The sequence below is a fragment of the Schistocerca americana genome, chromosome 1, assembly GCF_021461395.2.
Source record: "Schistocerca americana isolate TAMUIC-IGC-003095 chromosome 1, iqSchAmer2.1, whole genome shotgun sequence".
Taxonomy (NCBI): domain Eukaryota; kingdom Metazoa; phylum Arthropoda; class Insecta; order Orthoptera; family Acrididae; genus Schistocerca; species Schistocerca americana.
In genome coordinates, this window is record NC_060119.1 from 1235291299 (window position 1) to 1235315235 (window position 23937).

A 23937-nucleotide genomic window follows, 5' to 3' on the forward strand; every position below is an offset into this window, starting at 1 on the left:
CAGCAAACAGCCGCACATTGCTTTCCACCCTATCCAAAAGATTCTTCTAGATTCTCTACTTTTACAGTACTGAATCAATTTAAATGTAAAAAATAGTAGAATGAAGTTGAATTCTAACTATTACAAAGATAAGATTGCACACAATTTCCCACCTAATTATCTGCAGTGGTTGGAGAGTTTTGCTGTTGAGAATAGAAGTTTACACTAAATATACATGTGTGAAACTTGCGGTCAGTGGAATTATCTGCCAATGTCTGTTAGGAAATTAGAAGCTTGAGATGTATTTAAATAGTAACATGAAATATTTAATCACTTCATTTGAAAATTTCAATCACTTTAGAAAGTTAATTTCCTAGATTAACGGTCATTATATACAACTACGTTCTGTCTTCTGCAGTACATGCACCATGAGACAAAGCAGCGCACCCAAGATACTCATATCACAACTCTTTGTCTTAATCTGTTTTTCATGAGATACAGTCTAACACATAAGGTTCGTTACTATATGTAGATAGTGGTTTCAATGTGCTAGTAAACTTATTATTGTGATCATCACAAATGCTGGGAACATCAGATACCTCCTATTACTGTAGCGTTTCCTCCTTGCTTCTGGTTTCCATTTTCTTATTTTCTTACTGTTCAGTAAAATACCCACATACAGCTTTCCCTTTGTGATTCTTCAACCCAGTCTTGTGTTTCTTTTCATTCCTTATTTTCTTCTTCATTTTAGCTTGTTCCATTTTCTTTTCTGGGGGGAAGGTGTGGGGAGGGTGGAATGGGGGGGGGGGGGGGGGGAGGGCGAGGGTACATACTTGGCACAATAACAAAAATCTTGCATGTAAATTTTACTGTTAGAAGTATTACATAATGATGTATGATAGAAATCGTGATGCAAGTAACATTAATTACGACTTTTGCATCACAAACCAAAGTAAGTAATGAGGCCATGATTTATACGTACATGTAATATTTACAATTACCTGGCGTTTGTGGCCACTCGTGTTTGCATTTCCTGTGTAACTCACTTGTGAACAGTAACACCCACACACGAGTGGAAAGCGTAATTAATTAAGCATAACTTCGAGAATTATTTACACAGACCGCTACAGTCACTAAATAATCGGCACACAATTTTGCTAATGGCATGGAGTGCTCTCTTTATTAAAGAACCATCTCTTGGGTGCTAATCATTTGTGTTTACGAATGGTTTTAATCAATTTTACCACTCTAAGGTAACTTTGTTCTAAATATAGCTTTTCGGTAACTGCTTTATGGACAGTGGACCATTACACCTTTCAACACTTCCCTTGCAGTGAAGGAAACGGACGCTGTTGTCTTCTAAGCAAATGGCGATTAAGTAGGAATATGAAAGATACCGTTCTAAAAATGACTGTAAAATTTAATCAAGTAGCCTCTAACATTTCTACTCAGCTACCGAGTCCACTGCAGGGAAACACATGATGCCGTATCTGATACTAGATTTTTCGGGTTCCCACACAGAAAAAGAGATTGACCACTTTATTCCAGTTTATCAGAAATGTTTGAAAGACAGATTTGGGCGATCAATAATCAGAAGCTAGACTAAGTGATCAAAAGTATCCGCACACCCCCAAAAACATACTTTTTTCATATTAGGTGCATTGTGCTGCCACCTTCTGCCAGGTACTCCACATCAGCGACCTTAGTAGTCATTAGACATCGTGAGAGAGCAGAATGGGCGCTCCGCGGAACTCACGGACTTCAAACGTGGTCAGGTGATTGGATATCACTTGTGTCATACGTCTGTACGCGACATTTCTATACTTCAAAACATCCCTAGGTCCACTTTTTCCGATGTGATAGTGAAGTGGAAACGTGAAGGTACACGTACAGCACAAAAGCGTACAGGCCGACCTCGTCTGTTGACTGGACCGGCGACAGTTGAAGAGGGTCGTAATGTGTAATAGGTAGACATCTATTCCAAACTGCTTCCGGATCCACTGCAACTGCTATGACAGGCGGCAGGTGAGAAAACTTGGATTTAATGGTCGAGCAGCTGCTCATAACATCACGCTGGTAAACGCCAAACGACGTCTCTGGTTGTGTAAGGAGCGCAAACATTGGACGATTGAAAAATAGTGGAAAAACGTTGTGTGGAGTGACGAATCATGGTACACAATGTGACGATCTGATGGCACGGTGTGGGTATGGCGATTGCCCGGTGAACGTCATCTGCCAGCGTGTGTAGTGCCAACGACAAAATTCTGAGGCGGTGGTGTTATGGTGTGTGGTCGTGTTTTCCGTGGAGGGGGCTTGCACTCCTTGTTGTTTTGCGTGGCACTATCACATCACAGGTCTACACTGATGTTTTAAGCACCTTCTTGCTTCCCACTTTTGAAGAGAAATTCGGGGATGGCGATTGCATCTTTCAACACGATCGAGCACCTGTTCATAATGCACGGCCTGTGGCAGAGTGGTTACACGACAATAACATTCCTGTAATGGACTGGCCTGCACAGAGTCCTGACATGAATTCTATAGAACACCTTTGGGATGTTTTGGAACGCCGACTTCGTGCCAGGCCTCACCGACCGACATCGATACTTCTCCTGAGTGCAGCACTCCGTGAAGATGGGCTGCCGTTCCCCAAGAAACCTTCCAGCACCTCATTGAACGTATGCCTGCGAGAGTAGAAGCTGTCATCAAAGCTAAGGGTGGGCCGACAACATACTGAATCCCAGCATTACCGATGGAGGGCGCCACGAACTTGTAAGTCATTTTCAGCCAGTGTCCGGATACTTTTGGTAACATAGTGTAGTTCGAAAGGAACTCGCAACACGTCCAGACTCCTATTGCAATTATTTATTGGGCGTTTTCTGAAATAGAGGAAGGGGGAAGAAAGGGGAAGGTGGGAAATCATGACTCCCTGCCGCACAGGGCATTACCGTACTGCAACGGCGAAAACTGAAAATTTGTGACCGACCGGGACTCGAACCCGCCTACGCCGCTTCTTTGGAACGGTTGCCTTAATCGTCTCGCCCTCCCACACGCGCCTCCCGTCCGACCCAAAGTCTCAACCTGTCGCACGCTGGATTACAGCGTCGTTCGTCCGTTACACCTGATTCCCTTAGGCGTTCGAATGACATTTGTCATCCGCACTTAAATACCAGAATAGACGAGCTCGGTTATATTAATGTAACTGATTGCTGTCTGTTCTGTTCGATATATCCAACCGAACAGACAGCTCTCAGTTACATTAATTCGTACAGCAGATTAAGGAAGTGCTCTCAAAAACGCTACGCAGACCTACAAACACCGTTCCTTACTGACAACAGCCCTGAAGCAGATTTAGTTTGTTATGACGATTATCGTCAATAATCATAACTCAGAAACACAGCTGCTGTTCATAAACGGACTAATAGAAGAAAAATTATTTCGCTATTCCTTATTCCACCATAGCGTGGCGCATAAAAGCCTTGAGCATGCTGCGTTTAAGAAATCTTTTATTTACCCGTCTTAATAAAAATGATTTTGAAATCTCCTTGATTTCTCCCACTCCAACACAAGGAAAAGAAAATGTTTTTGAGAACACTTCTCTTGGACAACAATGGTTTCCTTAATACTTCAAAATGGACACAAAATGTCTCAGCCGCAAGAAACTTTTTTCTTCAGTTAGCGTTCGTGGAGTCGTAACGCCTACTCCCTTCACCACCACTGCCTACCATAATGGTAAGAGGTCTGAAGATAGTCTAAAAGAGACCGAAGCCAGCAACCTAAAAATAATTCTTGCAGTTCAGACTGTTTATGTTCATTGAAAAGAAAATGGTTTAAATTATCAGTGAAGAGGTATAACCAATTGGCAAGTCATCCTGTTCGATTTCATGGCAATGGCTGTGCCATACGACCGTGATGTATTCCAAGACAGGAAGAAGGTCAACGTCGGGCGTAACGTCATCTATCTTTTTTATTGCACTGCAGATCTAGATTTCACCTGATACTGCTGCTATCATCAGTACGTTATAAATCCAAGTAATGGTTGTACATACCTGGGCTAGATTGGAATATGCGACGTTGTAATTACTTCAGTCTACATGACGGCAAGCAGCCAAGAGGGCTTGTACACACATCAAAAAAAGGTTTGCATCATCTCGGTTCCAAGAGTTCCGGAACCTGTACAGAAAATTAAAATACGGATCAACATACACGTCATTTCCGCCGCTTTTATTGCTGATGAAAAACACACATTTCATGTTGTTCCAGCATACAGCGAGACCTTCAGAGGTGGGGGTCCAGATTGCTGTACACACCGGTTCCTCTGATACCCAGTAGCACGACTACTTGCATTGGTGCATACCTGTATTCGTCGTGGTATACCATCCTCAAGTTCATCACGGCAGTGTTGGTCCAGATTGTCGCAGCCCTCAATGGCGATTCTGCGCAGATCCTTGCGAGTGGTGGGTGGGTCACGTCGTCCATAAACAGCCCTTTTCAGTCTATTCTAGGCACGTTCGACCGCATTCATGTCTGTAGAACATGCTGGCCACTCTAGTGGAGCGATGTCGTTATCCTGAAGGAAGTCATTCACAAAATGTTCACGATGGGGGCGCGAATTGTCGTCCACGAAGACAATGGCCTCGCCAATATGCTGCCACTATCGGTCAGAGGATGGCATTTTCGTATCGTACAGCCATTACGGCGCCTTCCATAACCACCAGCGGCGTACGTCGGCCCCACATAATACCACCTCAAAACATCAGGGAACCTCCATCTTGCTGCACTCGCTGGACAGTGTGTCTAAGGCGTTCAACCTGACCGGGTTGCCTCCAAACACGTCTCTGACGATTGTATTGTTGAAGGCATACGCGACACTCATCGATGAAGATAACGTGGTGCCAGTCCTGAACGGACCATTCGGCATGTTGTTGGGCCCATCTGTACCTCGCAGCATGGTGTCGTGGTTGCAAAGATGGACCTCGGCATGGACGTCTGGAGTGAAGTTGCGCATCATGCAGCCTATTGTGGACAATTTGAGTCGTAACACGACGTCCTGTGGCTGCACGAAAAGCATTATTCAACATGGTGGCGTTGTTGTCATGGCCGTCTAATAGACGCAGATCATGCATCATTATTTACATCTTTGGGTGGGTTTAGTGACATCTCTGAACAGTCAAAGGGACTGCGTCTGTGATACAATATCGACAGTCCAGGAGTTCTGGGAACCGGGGTGATGCAAAACTTTTTTTGATGTGTGTATAATGCTCTAATGATAGCTGCACTGTCTAGATGTACAAAGCAATATAAATGACAGACGCCATTAAGACCGAAGCTGGCCTTCCTGTTCAGCTGATAAGTTTTTGTAGATAGCGTAATGGAAGACAGTGACTCAACCTGCCAGGTTAGCTGAGAGCAGTAACGCGCTGCTTCCTGGACTCGGGTGGGCGCGATGGCCCCAGATCGAATCCACCCGGCGGATTACCGACGAAGGCCGATGTGCCGGCCAGCTTGGATGTGGTTTTCAGGCGGTTTTCCACATCCCACTAGGTGAATACCGGGATGGGCACCACGTCCCGCCTCAGTTACATGACTCACATGCATCTGAACACGTTCCATGGATTACAGTAGATGCAGACAGCTGGGGTACACTAATTCCTTCCCAGGGGTGGGAGGGGGAGGGGTAACGGAGTGGCGACAGGATGGGCACCCCCCCTCCAAAATTAACCTTGCCAAATCCGATCCCAACCACGCCCATCCTCCAAACCCGTGAGACAGAAGAAGGAGAAGGAGAAAATGAAGAAGAAGAAGAAGAAGAAGAAGTGACTGAATGGAGTCAACAGGAAATAAGTAGAAGATTAAAAATGGCTTCACTGTTGATATAAAGAGAGCACGGTCTTCAAATGTAAGCTTCCGAAGTGTTTGAGATGGAAAGTTTATAATAAGTGCATACTTCTGGTAAGACACGGTGTTTTAATGTAGAAATTATTCTGCATGCTGGAGTTCCTCAGAGATCAGTGGAGTGATACGTCTGTCTGAATGACCAGCGAAGTCAGGAAAACAAACGACGGTCAGTGAACGTAATGGAGTTGAAAACTTAATTATGGCTGTAATGAAACTGTTGATATACAAAATATAAAGCCACCCAAAAGGATGGTAAATGAAAGATGGAGGCTCTTTTCTGGATTTCAAAAGACAAAAATAGATTTTGATAACGATTTACTGGTTACTGGTAATTCCGTAGATGACGTTAGAAAACATGTAGGCTTGACGTGCATTGGTATAGCATGTCGATAAATCAGTGAATAAATCAATATAGCTGAATACCACTGAGCATGCTAATGTCTAGTGGAGACCCGAATCGGGAAGAGGGTGTTAAATGTATGATGTTGGTGGTATTTATGATTGTGAGAAAAGTAAAAGTCGTATGGTGCTGTCCGTTGAGAGGGCCACCTAATCGGAAAGGATTTTTTGCCCTCACACTCTGCGTCCTTTCTCCACCTGATGTGTGTGAGTTGTGTCGTAAATGTGTGAACGCCGGTGACGACTCATAGCCCATTCTTCTCGAATAGCGCCACAAGGACTGCCGGTTTTAGCATCTCCATCCAGCAGACGCCCTCACTCCATAAGGAACTATGAAGAGGCTGCAATCTAACTTTAGGCACTGGACACTGGCCGTGTCTCGTCTCCTTGCTCGCCAAATACTTGTGGTGAAATATTTTTACACGACTAGGGTTCGAACCGGCTACCAACGACGCGCGTTAGCCACCTCAATTACAGAGACGTGTTCGAATTCTGATGAACCTATACTCAGAGAAGAATTTGGTGACAAGTGATACTATATACACGTGTCATTGCAATTTTTTCTACGTTTGTCATAATCACAGAAAAAAAGCCTAAATGCAGTCATGTATGCAGTATACATGCACAAAAATACTTCAGCGTTGTATCACATGTATTGACTTTACAATGAATTAACAAGCCCATAGCAATGACCTGTTTTAAGGGTAAGCAACCAAGTACCAGAGAATCAGCCACTTTGTTAAGACTTCCCGTATTTGCAGGCAACCGCTGGCGAACGGCACGCTGCACTTCCCCCCTTTCCGCGCAGAGGACTACCGGGAGGAAGTACACTCCACCACGTACCGCTGCCGCGCTTCCAACCTGGCTGGTGCTGTCCGCAGCAGAGACGTCGCATTACGTGCCGGTGAGTAGCTGAAATGTAACAAATTAGTTTCAAAACCAACAACAGTTCAGTAAAAGAGCCGTGAAAGCTTCCTTTATTGCTAATACTCTGGATGGAAACACTGTTTTGAAGATACTTGTGGTGTTAATGAACTCTGACAAGTGATGGCAAACGAACACTGCAGAAGAAGTTTATGACAGCTGCTTCAGCACAGTAACGGACTCGTTGACTCTTTACCCATATGGAAACAAGCTCCATCGCAGTGTTAGCTAACACTGCGATGGAGCTTGTTTCCATATGGGTAAAGAGTCAACGAGTCCGTTACTGTGCTGAAGCAGCTGTCATAAACTTCTTCTGCAGTGTTCGTTTGCCATCACTTGTCAGAGTTCATTAACACCACAAGTATCTTCAAAACAGTGTTTCCATCCAGAGTATTAGCAATAAACACATGAATACAAAATGTGTCACCAAAATTCGCGCATTAACTATCGAAGCTTTCTTCATATCATGGATGAGCATGTCATTTGGGCAGACGACACTACTCCGCTGACATCTGCGCCGTGGATTTGGCACGCATTCTGCTTTGCGTTGTAGTCTCCATGCCTTTGGTTGGAGCTAATACGAGCAATATATTTTCGTCCACTAGCCGTTCCAGTGTCACTTAGCCCACATCAAGTTCCGAGAGCTTTGAAGTTTCCGAGATAACGTCATCCCATACGCCGCGCTATCACAATCCGCCCCGTATCAAAGTCACTCGGATCAAATGTTTTGCCCACACTGTGCACTCTCGCCATCTGCGTTATGGTTTGTAGCGTTCGCAGCACAAGTGATCGTTCTGTCACGTGGCGCAGTATTCATCGTAAAGGTCACTATAAATGTAAAGATCAATTCGCTAATCCACATTCGAAAGCTAATTTAAGATGAAAAGGATTTATTTCCTGAGAATCAAATTTAAATTAACGACATTTATATCAATAAACGATTTTCTTGAATGCAAACGTTTAATCAGTACCAAATTAAAGGATCAGATGTGCGATCTGCAAAAATGCAATTAAAGTACATCATAATTATTTTTTATCGTCTTCTCCTACCTTCATGGATCGGGTCATTCTACACGTTCTGGTCAGGAAGGTCTACACCTACATCTACATGGATACTCTGCAAATCACAGTTAAGAGCCTGCCAGAGGGTTCATCTAACCACCTTTACAATAATTCTCTGTTATTCCTCTCTCGAACAGCGCGCGGGGAAACGAACATCTGATTTCCCTTAATTTATTCAGGTGATCGTTCCTCCCCATGTAGGACGGCATCAACAATATTTAAGTAGTTCTTAGTTCTATGGGACTGATGACCACAGATGTTAAGTCCCATAGTGCTCAGAGCCATTTGAACCATTTGAACCATTATTTGGGATTAGTTGCCAATTTTCACACCCGAGACAGGTATCTCAACTAAATCGTTTTGCACTTGGTTTTGATTTTCTTATGACTTTGCTAGACGATAAAATCGTTTAAATGGATAAGGAACAGCAAAGATTCTGTAACAACACCTTAGAAAAAGTCCGATGTCACTTCTGTGTTAATCGATGACTGTAACCTCGCTGACAGGAAATCACCGATCCAGTCGTATACCTGAGACGATATTCCATAAGCATGCAATTTTATTGCAAGCCGCTTGTGACGTACGGTGTCAAAAGCCTCCTGGAAATCTAGAAATACGGAATCAATCTGAGAGACCTTGTCGACAAGGAGCTATGTATTTTGCACAAGAACGATGTTTTCTCTTACTAGGATGACTGTCTGTCAAAAGATCGTTCTCTTCGAGGTTATTCGCATTGTTCGAACAGAACATACATTCCAAAATCTAGCCATCTCTTCCGTGGTATTTCCCTCTGTCTTATCCCTCTATGTTTGTAATCAAGAATTTGTTTTGGAATTCTATTTTCAGGCGTTCTGTCTGCATGTTCTCACCATCTAATTTCTTGTGCACAGAATCAACTTGTAACTCATTCCAAAAGTCATCCTTACTGAAGCCATCTTCTCTGGCGCACCCTTTAATATAACACTACAGAGATATCTCATTTCCTCAGTCTGGATCCTGCTCATAATCTTGTTCGTGAGAACTATGGTTTCAGGTCCGTATACCACAGTAGGTAATGCCAAGAGTTTGTAAAACGTCATCTGTATCTCTTTCGTGGCTCGCTTTTATAGAGTATATCTAGTTGCTCCATACATCGCGTTAGATTTTAGGACCTTTAATCAAATTCATAGTCCAGTTTTCATGCTATGTCACAGCAGACATACTGAATGCAGGTTACCTGTTTTAGTATTACATTATTTATTACAGTTTTAGATGTCACAGTGGGGTTTCCCTTGAATGCTATAACCGTTATTTTACTAACGGAGACTTTCGTGTAAATAACTGAGACGATAAATGTTTCTTTAAAAACAAAGTCTTCATTTTCCTGAATTATTATTTGATCATCTGCGTATAGTAGGACAGTTAAACATTCCTTTCTGTTCACCTTTATGTCATAGGTGATATTTTGTATCCAAGCCCTGACTATATAGTCAATGTACATCTTGAAAAGAATGAAGACATGCCACATCCTCTGTGTTGATGTTAACTGTTCAGACAAATGTGGCGTGGATTGGCTCTCGTGGAAACAAAAAAAGGGATTCATTTTCGAAGGATGCAGGCTGAACAAAGGAAGAACATAGATCTAGGAATCATCGGTACAACAATTGTAGTTGTGGTGGGAAACACCAAAGCTCAAAGCGCTAATAGGAAACACTGATGTTCAACTCGTCATTGGTACTGAAACCTAACTAAAACCGGAAATACGTTCAGAAGGGATAGGTTGTTGGCAATGGTGTTTTTGTTGGCGTTAGGAGTAGTTTATCGTGTAGCCAAACTCAAGTAGATAGTTCCTTTGAGTTACTATAGCTAGAGGTCATTCTTGGCAACAGGAATTGAATAATAATTGCATCCTTTTACCGACATCGCAACTCATAGGATACAGTTGCTGAAACGTTAAAAAAAAACATGAGTCTAATTTCAAACACGTACCCAACTCTTACAAACACAGTTGCTGGTAACTTCAATTTACTCTCGATATGTTGGCGAAAGTACGTATTTAAATCATGAGGTACGCATAAAAAATATTCCGAAATTGTGCCAAACTCATTCTCTGAAAATTATTTTGAGATCTTAGCAACAAATAATCCTGAACTAATAACGAGCATCAAAACGGATACAGGGATTAGGGTGACGTAGGGTTCTCGTAGCCAGATTGAGTACCGTAGCCCCCAAATCCTCCAAAACCAAACGACAAATGTACCTACTCCAAAAATCTGATAAAATTTCGCTTGGTACCTTCCTGAGACACAATCTCCAGTCCTTTTAAATCATGAATTTAAGTATAGACGACATGTGGCTTGAATTCAAAGATGTAGTATCGACAGTAGATAAAGATTTATACCAAATAAATTAACAAACGACGGAACTGATCCCCCATCGCACACGAAATAGGTCGTAGTAGTGTTCCAGAAACAACCAAAAAATCACGCGAAATTTTAGAAAAAACGCAAAACCCTCAAGATTAGTGATCTTTTACAGAAGCTTTAAATATAATGTGGACTTCAATGAGAGACGCTTGTAATAGTTTTCACAACGAAATTTGTCTCGAAACCTGGCAGAAAATTCAAAGCGATTCTGGTCGTATGCAAAGTATGCTAGCGGCAAGAGACAATCAATGCCTTCTCTGAGCGATAGCAATGGAAATATTATGGATGAATATGCTGCTAAAGCAGTGTTACTTAACACAGCCTTCCGATATTCCTTCACCAAAGAAGGCGAAGTAAATATCTCAGAATTCGAATCAAGAACAGCTGTCAACATGAGTAACGTAGAAGTAGATGTCTTTGTAGCAGTGAAGCAACTTTCATCACGTAACGAAAGCAAGTCTTTCGATCCAGACTGTATACGATTTAGGTTCCTTTCAGAGTATGCTGATACAATAGCTGCATATTAAACAATCATATACAACAGCTCGCTCAACGGATGATTCGTACCCAAAGGGCTGGAAAGTTTCACAGATCACACCAATATTCAAGAAACATAATACGAGGAATCCACTAAATTCAACGCGCAGAAGGCTGCCAGCAAAATCAGTCCACTTCAGACGATGACCCTGAAGCAAGTGACTACATTCGCCGAATTCGACTGATGTATTAGTTTGGTCGGAAATCTTCTGACGTCAGCTATTGCAAACTTCACCGTGCCTTTAACAGAGATCTACATCATTCACATGATCAAGTACCAAGCTCTTTGGCTGAGTTAGCAAACAACAGCCAATGCTGTAGTGCGGAACACGTAATCATAACGAAAACTACAACCACCTCATACAACTAATACAGTTCCGTCACAAATTAGAATTAAAAATAATATAACAGTATACACACTTTATCAACAGTTATCTTTGGCTGTTATATCTGGTCTCTTTTGCTGGGTGTTAGTTCTTTTATCAAAACAAAAATACAATTGTCAGGCACACACCTACAGAAGCAATGTGGCGTATTTTATTACCCGGATGAATGTAGCCAGTCACTTCATGATGGGAGATTTCTGGCAACCACGCAGCACATGACTGATCGTTATCGCATTGTACCACAACCAAAGCCTTAAGCGATCGTTCAGAAGATGTTGGTGTGCTTTTCGTCAGATTAGCACCAAAGTGTCCCACAGTAGGAGCGTCCCCTCCCCCCCCCCTCTCTCTCTCTCTCTCTCTCTCTCTCTCTCTCTCTCTCTCTCTCTCTCTCCCCTGACATTCTGCCTAATTCTCTCTGGATGTGTCCTTACGTTTTATAGAGCTTATTTTATTCAGTGTGCTAACTGAAATGTTTATTTAGAACTTTCATCACTCTTTTCTAAGGAAGTCATGTCTCACACTTGTTCCAAATTTTAATTGTTAAAGCATTTCTGGGTAATACTTGGTATGCCGATATGTGAAAATTCCATGTTCTATTTAGTTATAAATCTTCCTGTCCTCAGGTCTTCCACTGTGTACTATCGGAGACGGTGCAGCCCAAAGACACTGCTACTGGACACACTTTAGAACTCTGGCTGGACTGTCTTTTTTTTCGGCGAATTGGTTTCTTTTCACACCTCCCTGTCAGAAACATCTTAGAATCCACAGTCCTATATGAAATGATCAACATCTTAAATGTACCAGTACATGACAGATTTCTATCTGGTCTTCACTGCATGACAGAGGGCACTTCACATTGTACCAGTTATTAGCGCTTTCTCCCGCTACACTCACATATGGACCGCGGGAAGAATGATTATTTAAAACACACTGTAATTAGCCTTTCGAGGATAAAGAGAAACTAAAGATACGCTTGTGTCCGTAAACGACAAGCTACAACTGCAAACACCCGGTATACACAGCGCCCCTTGCGAGCGTGGCCGCCAGTACGTCAGGCAAACACAGTGCTGCATGTCTCAACGCGGTATGGAACACATTAGGTGCGTACTTCTGGAGCATGAAGATAAATCGCTGGTGGGGGAACACAGGCTCAACAAGGTACATACGTTCGAATCCAAACAAAACTGTTGTGACAAACTAGTGGCTATTGGAACAGTATCACTGAAGAATCTATCATTAAAGAATCGATGTCTCCTCAACAGAGACGAAGGCTATCATTTAAGTTCGGCATGGAGTGCTGCGCTAGCATCTTTACGCCCAGAACGCAATCAGCAGTTGACGCTTCACGAATCTGAATGCACTGAGAGTCGAAGGGCGGTCCTCCCCTCCCCCAACCCCTTCCCTCTAAAGGTAACCAGCCCCGCGCCTGGGAAAATGGTGGTTGGGGGGGGGGGGGGGGGGGGGAAGACGACGCCGCTGAGGTGTATGTGGCGGACACCCTCCTCATCTTGACATTTTGCCACAAGACGATGAGAGTGACACTCATGTTCAAATGTTCAATTGTGTGTGAGTTCCTAAGGGAGCAAACTGCTGAGGTCATCGGTCCCTAGACTTACACACTACTTAAACTATCTTATGCTAAGAACAACACACACACACATGCCCGAGGGAGGACTCGAATCTCCAACGGGAAGGGACCGCACGATCCGTGACATGACGCCTCAAACCACACTGCCATTCCACGCGGAAACACTCACGGAAACGTAACGAAATTATCACGCAGCCACACGTATGGAAGCCCGAAATTTCGTCAGCAGTATGGCCGGGGAAGTCTACAATCACAACATCCAGATATTGGTTAAAAACAGTCTTGGTTGCAATTTTAGGTTTTTTTTATTTTTCAACGATGCGTTTCGCATTATTTAGTTATCTTCAGGTTATGTTTTCTAGATGGACGCGAGACGCACCGAGATCTACATAACGCGTTCCCGTTCACAGCAACCTAAAATTGCCTGGTTTGCTGTTATGCCACATATGGACTGGAAGAACATCCAGATATGTATAGTTACTTTTTATAAATGATTATATATTAACTTTGCTAGACAGAACAAATTTCAGTTACATGCGTACAAGAGACCAGAAAAGTATTAAGACCTTCTTAACAAAAAAAAAAAATAAAAAAATAAAAAAAAATAAAACCTGAGCTGCAGATAGTGCCTACAGTGTAACATATTTGTAATTATTGCGATAAAATCAAAAAGCCCACAGTATAGCTGTATTAATAGGCAGGAGCAGTGAGAGGATTTATTTAGGATTATTCAATAGGGTCTATTATGCTCTATCAGCCTTAGGAAGAGGATTTGATTACTCCTCTGTGAGTCACATAAAACAATTCAAATATGTCAGTTGCGTGCGTTGGGCTGGGTTGTTTGGGGGAAGAGACCAAACAGCAAGGTCATCGGTCTCATCGGATTAGGGAAGGAACCATCCCGGCATTTGCCTAGAGCGATTTAGGGAAATCACGGAAAAGCTAAATCAGGATGGCAGGACGCGTGATTGAACCGTCGTCCTCCCGAATGCGAGTCCAGTGTGCTAGCCACTGCGCCACCTCGCTCGGTCAGTTGCATGAGGTGGGACGTAAAGGCATCATAAAGAAAATTGAACATAAACTGAGGTGACAAAAGTGGAACCTCCTTCTGTCCACCGTAGTGCAGCGGCTCGACGTGGCATCGGCCCAACAAGTCGTTGGAATTCTCCTGCAGAAAAGATGAGCCATGCCGCTTCTTCAGCCGTCCGTACTTGCCAAAGTGCTGCCGATGTATGATTTTGTGCACCAACTGATCTCCCAATTACGTCCCACAAATGTCTGATGGGATTCATGTCGTGGCAAACTATTCCCTCAAACTGTGCAGAATGTTCTTCAAACCAGTCACGAACAATTGTGGCCCGGTGATAGCACATTGTGATCCGTAAAAATTCCATCGTTGTGCGGGAACATGTATGTCCGTGAATGGCTGCAGATGGTTTGAGTTGATTCAGCTGGACCAGAGCGCCCAGACTATTCCACGGAAACACAGCTGGTACCATTACGGAACCACACCAACTTGCAGAGTGCCTTGTCGGCAACTTGGGTTCCGAGATAGGACCCATAAACGCTTGGTGCACCATGAGAAAAGGACTTCTTAGTAATCAGGCAACAAAAGTATGTTTCAAGACTGTCCTCTGCAACATAATGCACACTCATTTAACAATAAAACGTATCCATAAAACGTATTGCCACTATGTCCGCCCCAGTAGCTGAGTGGTCAGCGTGACGGATTGCCGTCCTCTGGGCCCGGGTTCGATTCCCGGCTGGGTCGGAGATTTTCTCCGCTCAGGGACTGGATGTTGTGTTGTGTTCATCATCATTTCATCCCCATCCGGCGTGCAGGTCGCCCAATGTGGCGCCGAATGTAATAAGACCTGCGATATGGCGGCCGGACCTGCCCCGCGAGGGGCCTCCCGGCCAATGACGCCAAACGCTCATCATCATCATCATCATCATCATTGCAACTATGTATAAGGTTATGTCTAAATGTAACGCCAGAAGGCACATTTAAGAACAGCTGAGGTATTAAAGCTGGTATTCGCGCATAAAGCGCGGTGTACGCACGGTAGAAGACATGGCGTTAAATCGTAACAATTTATGTATGGAGTTTTATAAAGATTTATCCCATTTCACATACGTAGCCATACTGGCCATAGTAGAGAGTATTAATATTTCTATAAGCATGGCAATCCGGAAATGGCGTGTACCTAACGTAACGTATCAAGCGTATAATAAGTACAACACGCGACGACAACAATTGAAGGCTGAAACGAACGTCAAACAGGCAGTTTACTACGCACAATGAAACATACATATTAAATCACGAAGCATAAGTTTAAAATAAGACTAAAATCTACTTACCTCCTACTTCACTCTGGGTGAACACGTTGATACCGCTAAATTATTGTTATATCTTCTGCAGAAGGTCCAAAACATAGGCGTCCGCTAAATTGAGGCTGATTTTAATATAATAGATGAAGATTATGGTTACAACTTTTATTAAGGTTTAATATTATGCTGACCAAATTCAAATGGCTCCGAGCACTATAGGACTTAACTTCCAAGGTCATCAGTCCCCTAGAACTTAGAACTACTTAAACCTAAGTAACCTAAGGACATCACACACATCCATGCCCGAGGCAGGATTCGAACCTGCGACCGTAGCGGTCGCGCGGTTCCAAACTGTGGCGCCTAGAACCGCTCGGCCACCCCGGCCGGCTGCTGGCCACTTGTACGTATGTCACTAGAGTTCTTTCAACATAGTGTAGTTAATATACTGTCATTTAACAAAAAAGTAACTATAAATACTCTGATGACGTATTTTGTGGAAAGTAACAAATGGTTCAAATGGCTCTGAGCACTATGGGACGTAACATCTGACGTCATCAGTCCCCTAGACTTAGAACTACTTAAACCTAACTAACCTAAGGACATCACACACATACATGCGCGAGGGAGGATTCGAACCTGCGACCGTAGCTCTCGCGCGGCTCCAGATTGAAGCGCCCAGAACCGCTCGGTCACAGCGGCCGACAGAAAGCAACAAATGGTACATTTGTACCCAAGGGTTGCGTGTAAATAAAACCAATAGATACAGCTGATGGTCTTTTGCTTGCTACAAATGAAATACCATGGCCAGATGTTTTCACTGGGTGAGACTGACACTTGGAGTATCATGGTTGGTCGAGACAGAACGAGCAACATGTAGCCCGGTGTTTTGTTGAAAGACTTCTCCGAGAACTCAAAAATAGAGCACAGCTCTTATCAAGTCAGAAATGTAATAGCTACAGCCCCAATTAAAGGCTGTGGGAAACGGAGGTGATCGTGTTGTGAACTCAAAGGCGAAAAACACTAGGGGTTGGGCCAGAGTCATAAGTAATGCAATCTGGCAATGTTCGTTCTCCGCGGAGCCTCCACGCACAAATATGTCCAGTGGGATGCTGTACGCAGAACGGAGACTTGTCTAAAACCATGTCACCATGCCTGTCACTCCTGGACCGCGTCAATGCAAGCCGCAACGCTGGTGGTCCCGATGACAGGCCGTGGTACTCCACACGTCGTCGCATGGTCCGTGTAGATAGTTGCTAGCTGCAAATAATCCCATTTCCTGACTCAAGGCACCTGACGAGGCTGTATGTCCGTGACGGCTGGAGAACAAAAAAAAAAGTTCAAATGTGTGTGAAATCTTATGGAACTTAACTGCTAAGGTCATCAGTCCCTAACTTTACACACTACTTAACCTAAATTATCCTAAGGACAAACACACACACCCATGCGCGAGGGAGGAGTCGAACCTCCGCCGGGACCAGCTGCACAGTCCATGACTGCAGCACCTTAGACCGCTCGGCTGCTGAGCGAACATGGTGTCTTGTAACACCCTCGGGGGTACAAATGGTGGGGGGACCCTTTAATTTTAATCTCACTTTCCGCTTCTTGAACGTGCGCGATACTCCCTCGCCAGTCGTATTGTTCTGCTCCACACTGCGGCTGGTTTGCCTGAAATTAAGTATCTAAATATGCAAGCGGGTTTAGAGGAGCCACTCAACGTTAAGCACAACACTGTCCTACGTCTGGTATGAACATCTATATTCTGAAACGATAAGAAAATCACAGGTTGCACTGTTTACACACTAAGTCATAAGTGTTTATGCCAATTAACATATTGGTGATTATCTGTCTACAATATAACTTGGACGAGCGTACGCGTAACCCACAAGACGCGGGTGATTGTTCAAGATGCGAAAGCCGAATGATCGCACGAAAGTTCTTACGCTCTTCACACATACACAGATATCTGGCACCAGTCCTCCTTGACACTAGAACAATATAACACTGTTAGTAAAGTTAAATTTTCAGTTCTCACTTGTACGAGCGTGCCCGTAACCGTCGCTGCGTGGCAGATTGTTGATGATGCGGAAACGTGATGACCGAACTCACGTTCTCACATTTGCTACAAGACACTGGCACTTAAAGGCTCTCTTTTGTGGTAAATACAAATTACAAATGATTGAAGCGATTTCATAAATTCACTGTAGCTCCATTCATTGACATGTGGTCACGACACACTACAGATACGTAGAAAAACTCATAAAGTTTTGTTCGGCTGAAGCCGCACTTCAGGTTTCTGCCGCCAGAGCGCTCGAGAGCGCAGTGAGACAAAATGGCGACAGGAGCCGAGAAAGCTTATGTCATGCTCGAAATGCACTCACATCAGTCAGTCATAACAGTGCAACGACACTTCAGGACGAAGTTCAACAAAGATCCACTAACTGCTAACTCCATTCGGCGATGGTATGCGCAGTTTAAAGCTTCTGGATGCCTCTGTAAGGGGAAATCAACGGGTCGGACTGCAGTGAGCGAAGAAACGGTTGAACGCGTGCGGGCAAGTCGACGAATAAAGCAAGCAGGAAGCTAAACGTACCACAGCCGACGGTTTGGAAAATCTTACGGAAAAGGCTAAAGCAGAAGCATTACCGTTTACAATTGCTACAAGCCCTGACACCTGATGACAAACTCAAACGCTTTGAATTTTCGGCGCGGTTGCAACAGCTCATGGAAGAGGATGCGTTCAGTGCGAAACTTGTTTTCAGTGATGAAGCAACATTTTTTCTTAATGGTGAAGTGAACAGACACATTGTGCGAATCTGGGCGGTAGAGAACCCTCACGCATTCGTGCAGCAAATTTGCAATTCACCAAAAGTTAACGTGTTTTGCGCAATCTCACGGTTTAAAGTTTAAGGCCCCTTTTTCTTCTTGCGAAAAAAAACTTTACAGGACACGTGTATCTGGACATGCTGGAAAATTGGCTCATGCCACAACTGGAGACCGACAGCGCCGACTTCATCTTTCAACAGGATGGTGCTCCACCGCACTTCCATCATGATGTTCGGCATTTCTTAAACAGGAGATTGGAAAACCGATGGATCGGTCGTGGTGGAGATCATGATCAGCAATTCATGTCATGGCCTCCACGCTCTCCCGATTTAACCCCATGTGTTTTATTTCTGTGGGGTTATGTGAAAGATTCAGTGTTTAAACCTCCTCTACCAAGAAACGTGCCAGAACTGCGAGCTCGCATCAAAGATGCTTTCGAACTCATTGATGGGGACATGCTGCGCCGAGTGTGGGAGGAACTTGATTATCGGCTTGATGTCTGCCGAATCACTAAAGGGGCACATATCGAACATTTGTGATTGCCTAAAAAAACTTTTTGAGTTTTTGTATGTGTGTGCAAAGCATTGTGAAAATATCTCAAATAATAAAGTTATTGTAGAGCTGTGAAATCGCTTCAATCATTTGTAATAACCCTGTAGTATTACTGATTCACATTAGTTCATCAGGGATACCGAACACGGCGCGGATGATTGATGCTATATGGTACGAAACGCAACGAGTTGATACTCAAATACGTTGCCGGTGGCACTGCTCACATTTAATAACCTCATTGCACCCATTTTCACTGAATTCACTTCCATATCTCATAACTTCACCGTAACAGCATTTTTAGCAACACTTGAACGTCCTTAATAATACCTTTCACGTGTAGAGTTAGCCACAGCACAACAGTACCTCCGTGGTCCGTGCTCGACCATGCAAACACGCTGCCCGCAAAGATACTCCGCAACCAAGCCAGCGATATAACAATACACTTGCAGTCTGTCCTCTCAGGCGCTAGATGATCGGGTTCACCGAGGTTCTTCACTGAGATTCTTCATGGTGCTCTTGTGAGACCCTGATCTTTGTATTTACAAGAATGATGCCAGTTGGACGTTTGTTGGTGCTGCAATTTCAATAGCGAACAGTGTATAAGCTTTCCGATATGTTGAATATTCACTACCTTTAGCTCTTCATAATTTATTTTTAGTTCCATTTTCAAACTGACTCTGTTACGTTCTTCCAGTAGTTGTTTTGATCTTACGCTACAAGGGAAGTACAGGGGCGTTCAACGAGTAATGCGGCACTTTCTTTGTGAAAAGAGGTTGCTGTATCCTGGATTCCAATACACTTTACTATTCCTCAGTCTTTTGGCTACAAAATCCTGTTTTTCAAAATAATCTCAGTTCAGTTCGACGATCTTGTGCCACCTTACTGGAAGGGCCTGAATGCCCTCACGGTACCACTCTACTATCCGAAGTCGGAGTGAACGTCTTGCTGCATCGACAGCCTCCCCATCACTCATGCAGTGCTTCCCGCAGAGTGCGTCCTTTGTTGTGCCAAACAGGTGGAAGTCGGAAGGAGTAAGATCCGGGCTGTACGGTGGCTGAGAGAGAACAGTCCAACGAATTTTTGTGAGCTCCTCTCGGGAGCGCATACTTGTGTGAGACCTTCCGTTGTTACGGAAAGGATAAGTTCGTTTGCATTGTTGTGGCGACGAACACGCTGTCACCGCTCCTTCAGTTTACTGAAGATAGCATAGTAAACTTCAGTTTCGCACTGTCGCTTGCTCCAAAAAGTGCGCGATTACGGGCTGTCCGATGACATATGCAGTTGGATAGAACGTTTTCTAATAGACAGGGAGCAGTATGTCGTCTTGAACGGGGTGACTTCAACAGAAACCAGCGTAACTTCGGGTGTGCCCCAGGGCAGCATAATAGGTCCGCTGCTTTTTACGATTTACATAAACGATCTGGTTGATGGTATTGACAGCGGCCTCAGACTGTTTGCCGATGATGCTGTAGTCTACTGGAAAGTAGTATCAAACGAAAGTTGTGAACAAATCAATGAGAATTTGCAGAGAATTAATGCGTGGTGTAATGACTGGCAGTTATATCTCAATATTAGTAAGTGTAACCTACTGCGTATAACGAGGCGAAAATCCCCATTAAAGTACGAGTACAATATAAATGCCCAGTCTTTGGAAGCGGTAACATCTGTCAAGTATCTGGGTGTGACTATTGGAAATGATCTCAAATGGAATGATCAGACTACACAAGTAACGGTTAAGGCAAACTCTAAATTGCGGTTTATTGGTAGAAACCTGAAGCGATGCAGTCCTTTGACAAAGGAAATAGCTTCCAATACGTTAGTTCGTCCAGTCGTAGAGTATTCTTAGTCTGTATGGGACGCTACTAGTTGGGTCTGATTCAAGAGATTGAGAAGGTCCAAAGAAGAGCGGCAAGATTCGTGACTGGTACATTTAGCCATAGCGAGATCGTTACAAATCTCATAGAAAGCTTGAAGTGGGACACACTTGCAGATAGACGGCGTGCTAAACGGAAGGGGCTGCTCGCTAAATTCCGAAATCCGATCTTCATCGAGGATGTAGAGCATATATTACTACTACCAACTTTCAAATCGCGCAATGACCACCATTCAAAGATAAGGGAAATTAGAACTCGTACTGAGGCGTTCAGACAGTCGTTTTTCAAGCGATCCGCGAATGGAGCAGAGGGGGGAAATATGACTTTGGTGCGAATTGTGCCCTTCGCCACTCACCGCTTGGTGGCTAGCGGAGTATATATGTAGATATAGAATTGATCGTTGCACCGTGAGGAAGGACGTCAAACAGAATTCCCCTTTAGAACCAAAGAAGACAGTCGCCATGACTTTGCTGGCTGAGGATGCGCCTATTAACTTGGTCTTCGGACAAGAGGTGGTTTAGCGCCATTCCATGTACTGTTGCTTTGTTTCTGGTTCGAAGTAATGAACCCATGTTTCATTGGCTTTGACACTGTTCGACAAAAATTGTCACCATCAGTCTCATAACGAGGAAGCAATTCCGCTCAGATGGTGGTCCTTCGTTGCTCTTTGTGGTCTTCTGTTAGGCAGCTACAAACTCAGCGGACATGTTCGAGTAGCCCAGTGTGTCAGCACAATCAGCTGGGACGTCCAGCTGTGCAGCGAAGTTCGATTGTAATCCGTCGACCTCCTCGAACGAGTGTCAAACACTGCAGGAGTCACAACTGCCTGCAGCAGATCGGCACACGGGCGATCAGGCATGTTTGCGGGACCTTGTTGCGATGATGACAGAGGGCTCGCCCAAAGACTCACCGTGCTTTTGTTCACTGCCAGGTCTCCGTAGACATTTTGCAAGCGCCTATAAATATCTGCGACGCTCTGGTTTTCCGGCAAAAAAACTCGGTGACAGCACTCTACTTCGAATGCACCTCTACTACAGACGCCATTTTGAGGACTACGTAGAGCGCCGCTACCTATCGGAACTTCGTGAAACTACAGGAGCTGAAGCGGAAACATTCAACGATATCCCAGATAAAATATTTGCCACCGAAATTGGCCGAGAAAAAAAGTGTCGCATTTCTTATTTAACCCTGCAGTGGTCGCGCTCTAAAAAGAAATGTAAGTGGTCGCATGGAGTACATATGAATGCCACTTTCTCAACTGAAAAAAGAGGCCATTGAATTTTCAGATATTTTTATTGTGTGTTTTATGTGTATTGAAAACCATCAACAAAAAGTATAAATGTGGCATAATACTAAAAAAAAAAAACTTTTCACAGCTAGTCACAATTTTAAGAAAGATAGCATCATTGGGTTTGATTTACTTTCAAAAAACACATATTTGTGTAAAAACAAATCTAATGATGATTTTCTGAACAAGAAATACAGGCGAACTAGGAATGATCGGGACAAGCAATTTTTTTTACACGTGTTACACACTTTTCTTGTACTTATATTTCTTGATCTTCCGCTGTCGTAGAAGCGACCCACAGAACTCCTCTGTGTCTTTCCCGAAGTTGCTGGCTGACTTTCCACGAGAGGGATACCAAGAAAGTCTTTTATTCTGAAGGACAGACTTCTTGGCAACATTTTTTGTCTAATCTCCGCTGAGCCAGAAGTTCATCCAAGACAAAGACAGGTCAATAGGAAAATCTCGACGTCGAATAACAGTCTAGTTCTGGTTCGCTGTATAAAAGCAAAGTGCACTGAGGGCACTAAGGTTCAGAAAATCGTAAAATACAGTAAGAGGCTATCTTCATTATAGATACATCATAAAGCATTCACATCTTATCAACTAGATCCACACCGTTCTTTGTACGGTTGTAGTGCGTTTGTATTTCTGGTTTCTGCTTAGATCCTGTATCGGCGACAATTTTTGCGTCATTGTGCATTGTTGACATCAAAATTACTTATTTGTTAGGTTTTGGAACGTAAGAAATAAATGTGCAAGGGGGGTGGAAGCCAAATTTTGATGAATTTATTGGATTTCCTTTCGCCACACGAAATTCCCTGGGAACCTTTCTTTTGTCCTTCCGTACCGTGGCAACCGTGGTTGTTCTATTTTCAAAAAGCTGCTTGAGAATCAATTGTCCATTGTTATACTCATGTTTCTGCCGAACACAGCACGTACGACTCTTATTACCACATCACTTCTTTCGTTACTTAAGTGATATGGCCCTTCCGGTTGTTTGTCTGTATATTTTGCCAAGTTGAAAGTACAGGGGTAGTCAGCATCCACAAGCGCAAATATCTTCACTCCTTATTGCGGTCTTGCTGGGAATGTACTGCCTAAATAGACAGTGTCCCCTGAATGCCAAAAGTTGTTCATCCAGCGTCATTTCAGCACTCGGAAGAAATTACTGTTGAAAGTATGTAAGGAACAGATCAGATATTTCACGTATTGGGGCCAGTTTGTCAATATATAATAATATCATAAAATTGCAAAGTCCATATAAGAAATTTAAATCTTTGCTCAGACATAGTCAAACAAATTGCATCAATTCCAGTATGTTTTATGTGGTCACACATTTGGCTTGTGCTCGATCGGCTTATTTTGAGCACTCGACTCATCAACAGAATTCAAATAAGTCCCTTTATTTCAGCGGGATCTGTATGTTTAACATCGCTCTCTATAGAAAAATTATACTTGGTGTGGTCTATTTTTATTTTAGTGTATTTGGTTATGAGATAAATGATATTATCGTCCAAAAAAGGGACATGCAATCATCGATAGTAGTTTTCTGTCGCGCGGTTCCTTTAGGAGCAGCAGGAACATATACAATGGTATGTGCTCTAGTTCGTCCTAGGAGTCTTTGATCACCTTGTGTCATCTACACCAGTATGAAAATCAACCCGTCTTCTTCTCCAGGATGGTTCATCACATTAAAATCCAGGACTGTTATCAGTTGCCTCACCTGGTACTTCTCCCTCTTGCTCACTCAGACTGATGACTCTGCTCTTCCAGAACCTCATCTTCATCTTTAGAACTTGAGTCGGGAATATCTTCCTCATCCTCAGTCTCCTTCAGCCATGTTAGAATCCGAGCTTCTTGCCTCTGATGCATAATTTACCTAAAATTCTACGAA

General features: G+C 43.5%; 1 protein-coding gene across 1 annotated transcript in view; it reads left to right on the forward strand.

The window, feature by feature from the left end:
- LOC124598405 (Down syndrome cell adhesion molecule-like protein Dscam2) overlaps positions 1-23937 on the forward strand; it is a 701156-nt gene that overhangs the window by 36329 nt on the left and 640890 nt on the right. Inside the window, exon 3 of the mRNA XM_047135998.1 lies at positions 7035-7177. Within this exon, the coding sequence (XP_046991954.1) occupies positions 7035-7177 (143 nt within the window). The remainder of the gene's footprint in view (positions 1-7034; positions 7178-23937) is intronic.